Source organism: Asparagus officinalis, chromosome 6 (assembly GCF_001876935.1).
Source record: "Asparagus officinalis chromosome 6, Aspof.V1, whole genome shotgun sequence".
Classification (NCBI taxonomy): domain Eukaryota; kingdom Viridiplantae; phylum Streptophyta; class Magnoliopsida; order Asparagales; family Asparagaceae; genus Asparagus; species Asparagus officinalis.
In genome coordinates, this window is record NC_033799.1 from 71,750,162 (window position 1) to 71,755,842 (window position 5,681).

Here is a 5,681-nt window from a genome sequence, read left to right on the forward strand (position 1 = left end):
TGTCTTTTACATGATAAATCCAATGATAAATGAACCAAATAACTAAATCAACTTTAACTATGAAGAGAACAATTAGCAGAAGTTAGGCACCTGATTGAATGAGTTTCATTATCCCCTGAACAATCCCGTAATTCTTTCAAATAAACTGGGAATGAGTGGTAGCAAATATCTGCAAAGTCTCTCACCACTGTGCAACTTCCTTTAACTGTCCCCCATGTGCCGTCCTAATTGATCATCAAACTATTAATTCATTGTCTATTCATAACTGATGAAAAAAACCCATAAGAGAAGAGACATGTATTGAACTTTGCTTTTATTTACCACAATGCTATGGAGGAACTTCTTTGCTTCACTATCTTGTCTGAATGCTTCGAAAGTAGAGATCCACGGTGTGAAGAATCCATAGCCAATTCCAACAAGGACACTGCCGAAGATGCCAAGGGCCAACCATAGGGCAAAGAGTATAGGAAGGGCAAGTAGAAGTGCAAATTTAAGAGCCAAATTTATCCTATTAGTCCTGTAAGCATCAATGAAGCTTGAATTAGGATGTTATATCTTCAGATTTTATCTCATCGTTAAATGATAATAAAAATTTGAGCATGAAGAGGATAGTTATATGGGAAAGAGAGTTTAAGTAACAGGCTTTGTTAAGATATTAAACAGTTACTGCTCTAAATCATAATAATAAGAGGATAGGAGCCTAACTTTTTGGAGGTTAATGAAGCATTAGTGTTCTTGCTTCTATGTATTCCACAAGAACTTCAGATAAATGACAGTTTCCCTTTTCCTCTCAACAGTATACTACATACACATGATCTCTACGAAATGGATCGAGCTCAGTACAGAGTTATAACTGTGAAGTGTAAACAAAAATTATCCTATAACCATACTAAGTAGCACGGACAAGGAAATTTATTTGCATGACACACCTAGACACTAAATTCTAAAGAAGTATCACTTCGACCTTACTTCATCAAATCATGACCTTCAACACAATTGTTTAAATGTGTGCGATTAAAGAAGATAGGTTCTAGCCTTTCATGTTGGGATTCAACATAGTAAATATTAGAGATTCAGAAGAACTAAGTTTGCATAAGACATAATGCACAGTGGTCATAAGCCAACAAGTAACTAAGTTTTAACAATTAAATAACCGAAATCAAAGATTGTGGCTTGAAATTGTAAGTAGAGAACTTTTTTCACGTATTTCAAAGTAATGGCGTGATATGAAGGTGCGGAAATTTAAAGCTAGCTCCAGAAGCCGACTTCCAAATTACACTATCCTACTTTACAATCATCAAGAATTGTTAAGCATCAGAAAAATATTTGTGAAAATTATAAATCTAATAACAACAACCACCACCAAGCCTTTATACCAAATGTTTGGGATCGACTACATGAATCATATTTTTTTATTCCATTCTGTTGCGGGTCATTTCTTTCGTTACGTTAATCTTAATCATATCTTTCTTAATTACTTCTGACCAAGTCATTCTAGGTCGACCTCTAGATCTCCTAGCCCCATTAACTCTAATATTATCACTTTTCTTAATCGGTGCACTAAAGGGTCTCCTTTATACATGATCAAACCATCTTAATCTATTCTCTCTCATTTTATCCTCAATAGGCGTAACCTCTGATATACTACAGATGCATTTATTTTTTATCCTATCTTTTAATGTATACCCACAATACCATCGCAACATTCTCATCTCTGCTACACTTATTTTTTGAACATGTTGATTTTTAATTGCCCAACATTCTGACTCATAAAGCATAGTTGGTTTTATAATCGTCCTATAAAAATTTCCCTTTAGTTTCATTAATATTCTACGATCACATAAGACTTCCGAAACACTCCTCTATTTCAACCATCCCGATTTGATTCGATGCACAACATCATCCCTTATCTCACTTCATGCCTAATGATAGATCCTAAATAGCAAAAATAATTAGTTTTAGGTATTTTTTGGCTATTAATATGTACCATAGGCTCTCTTTCTTTCCTACTTTTACTAAAACTGCATTCCATATATTCTGTTTTTGTTCTACTATTTCTAAAACCTTTAGACTCAAGAGCTTGTCTCCATCTTTCTACTTTAGCAATAATGTCTCTTCTAGTTTCATTAACTAATATTATATCATCAAGAAATAACATACACCATGGAATTTTATCTTGAATGTGCTTAGTAAGTTGGTCCATAACTAATGCAAAAAGATAATGACTTAAAGTTGACCCTTGGTGTAAACTTACGGTAATAGGAAATGGTTTAGTCTCTCTTTCATTAGTTCTTACTCTAGTTATTACTCTATCATAGATATCTTTAATCACATCAATATATATACTAGATACATGTTTCTTTTCTAACACCCATCATATTACCTCTCTAGGTACTCTATCATAAGCTTTTTCTAGATCGATAAAAATCATATGTAGATCCTTTCTCTTCTCTCTATATCTCTCCGTCAACCTTCTCAAAATATGTATAGTTCCATAGTTGACCTTCCAGGCATAAAACCAAATTGATTTTCAGATACACGTTTTTTTTTCTTAGTTTTTGCTAAATTACGCTCTCCCAAAGTTTCATAGTATGACTCATGAGTTTAATACCTCGATAATTTAAATAATTTTGTATATCCCTTTTATTCTTATATATTGGTATCAAAATATTAATCCTCCACTCATCCGGCATTTTTTTGTCTCGATAATCTTATTAAATAGTTTAGTTAACCATCCTAAGCCTATATCTCCAAAATATCTCTAAGATATTTCCAAACTTTAATAGGGATATCGTCTAGTCCTACGGCTCGTCCACTTTTTTATTTTCTTTAGAGTATCTTTAACCTCGCTAATCCTAATTTTACGACAATATATATAGTTCCTATTATTCACTATATGGTCAAAATCTCTATTTTGCTCACTTGTTTGATTATCATTAAACAATTTATAAAAGTAACCCCACCACCTCTCTTTTATTTCCTCGTCGGTCACTAGAACTCTTTGATTCTCACTTTTAATACACCTAATATTACCCAGATCAATACTCTTCTTTTCTCTAATCTTAGCAAGCTTATATATATCTTTCTCTCCCTTCTTAGAATCTAACTTCTTATAAAAAAATTCATAAGCTTTGTATTTATTCTCACTAACCGCTTTTTTTATTTCCTTCCTTACTAGTTTATATTTTTCTAAATTTTTCTTACTCCTACACTTCTGTCACTCTTTATGTAAAATTTTCTTCTCTCTAATAACCTTTTGCACACTCTCATTCCATCACCAACTCTCCTTACCGTCTAATACAATCTTTAGATTCTCTTAGTATATCTTTAACCACTTTCCTAATACAAGAAGACATGCTATTCCACATAATATTAGTTTTATTATCTATGTTCCATATATCTTCTTTCATTATCTTATCTTTAAAATGTATTAAATTCTCTCCTTTTAATTTCTACCATTTAGTTTTTAATCTTGTTCACGTTAGTTTATCTACTCCACTTTTTAATAGATATGTCTAAAACCATCAATCTATGTTGTGTACTTAAACTCTCTCCTAGTATAACTTTATAATCCTTGCATATTAACCTATTCGTATTCTAGTAAGAAAAAAGTCTATTTGACTAATAATATTAATAACGTCTATACCTAAGACAACTTTTATTAGTATTATTCTATCTCCAACTCTTCTTACATCTACAACACTTTCTTTTATTATATTATCTACAAAAACTCCCACTCCATTCCTATTCTTATCTTTTTCCGTGTATCAAAATTTATATCCAGTCTTTTCAATTTTTCTAGATTTTTCACCTATCCATTTAGTTTCTTGTAAATAAATTATATTTATCTTTCTTCTAATCATGACATCCACTAATTCCATTGTCTTTTCGGTAAGTGTCCCTATATTCCAAGTAGCTAATCTAATTATATTTTCTTGTAAGCGTTTTCTACCATTTTCCCTTTTAGACCGTTCTAGTCTATGCCTAATACTATTATGTACCCTATTAGAGGATTGTAGATTCTTAAGGCACATTTGCTTACTTATCATTACACAGGGGTGACATCGATGTAATTTGTCGCTTCCGGGAGATGCCCTAGCTAACCACTTTTTCTTACTTATCATTGCATCGGAGTGGGATCGATGCAACGCGTCGCGGTGGGGATGCCCCAACGAGTATATAATAGGACTCATTTTGCATGTGGATTCGACTATGTTTTACGCTGGCTGTCAACTACCTAACACAACCATTCTCCTTTATTCTAGCTTGGGACAGCACCCACGGAGTTTGGAAATTATAAATCTCATAAGCGCATTAATGTTCACCATCAGATGCATGTACGTGCATATATATCTACTCAATTATGTAAAAGCATATAAGCATTTTGAGAGCGAATCATGGCTAGAAGACATCACAATTTGTTCCACTACCATAACATCTCATGCTTTTGAAACCCCATCCATGATTGAAACCAAAAACACAATTTCCGGTGATACAAACAGACATTTCCTCTTAACATCCAAAACTTATAACACGAACAATACCCTTAAATTGCATAACGTCCTCTCATAAGTTTTTAAAGAAATCACATACTAATACTCGCATATTTTAAGAAATTGGCGTCTCATTACAAAATTCAAAATTCAAAATCACCCAACAGCACTAGAGGTCAGACATGAAAACTAGAAAAAATAATAATAACAATAATAATAAAGAAATAACGAGCTAAAAACAGAGGGAGAAACTAAAACTCAACTTGAGAAGAGAGTAGACGGTCCAGAACACATGAAAGGGGAAAAGACCCAGAATCACCCCAACGTTCCCAACCATCAGCAGAAGCCCCGCGATGGGTCCCACCACCACAGCTGCACATACGAACAACAGCAGCAGCAGCAACAAAAGCTTGTTTTGATAAATACCCACGACGAAAACTGAGCTTTTTGCACGAAATAAAAAAAAAATAAAAAAAAAGGTGGAACCTTTGAGGAATCCAATGAAGAGAGCGGCGCAGAAAGAGAAAACAACATAGGCGATTCTCAACCCCTGGTGAACCGAATCAATGGGGGCTGCGTAGTTGGTTTGGACCCATTGGGCTACTGAGTTCAAGGGTGATGAAGACATTTTTAGAAGAGAGGAATGAAGGAGGAGGAGGAGGAGGAAGAAAGAAACGAGGAGAGAGGAACAGAGAGACTATAACAATGAACTTTTTGACCAAAGAAAGTTTCAAGGGGAAAGTACGACTACACCAAATCAGGTATTTTTAATGGAGGTTGAGTCAATTGCACACGAAATCATTGACATCGCTAGCAGAGAGGCCCCCCAACTTCTATAGCTTAATTCGAATTAGCCCCTCGTATCATCAAAAATTGCTATCGGACCCGTTAATTCATAGGTTCCTTAAAACTATGAAAACCAGCTATCAGGTTTCCTAATTCACATAAGATGTTTAAAGTTACTCGCTCTAATTGCTGCTTCTACTTTTAACTTGAGAGATTAATTTCTAAAAATTGTGAGATATGGTAGCGATCTCAATGATTGGAGGGACCATTTCCAAAATAGCTTACGAGAATTTGGGGACCCGAAAGGAAATTCAATTACACGACGGACTAGTTTATAAAAAAAAAATTGTGTTCGGGAGAATAATGGGTCCCACTATTTTCTGTTGTGTTCTTTTATTTCGA

General features: G+C 34.0%; 1 protein-coding gene across 1 annotated transcript in view; it reads right to left on the reverse strand.

Moving 5' to 3' along the window:
* Positions 1–5,211, reverse strand: part of LOC109845624 (uncharacterized membrane protein At3g27390) — an 18,602-nt gene extending 13,391 nt beyond the window's left edge. Inside the window, exons 1-4 of the mRNA XM_020414894.1 lie at positions 4,980–5,211; positions 4,757–4,865; positions 322–517; positions 91–224 (exon numbers count right to left, since the gene is read on the reverse strand). Of these exons, the coding sequence (XP_020270483.1) occupies positions 91–224; positions 322–517; positions 4,757–4,865; positions 4,980–5,121 (581 nt within the window). The 5' untranslated portion in view covers positions 5,122–5,211. The remainder of the gene's footprint in view (positions 1–90; positions 225–321; positions 518–4,756; positions 4,866–4,979) is intronic.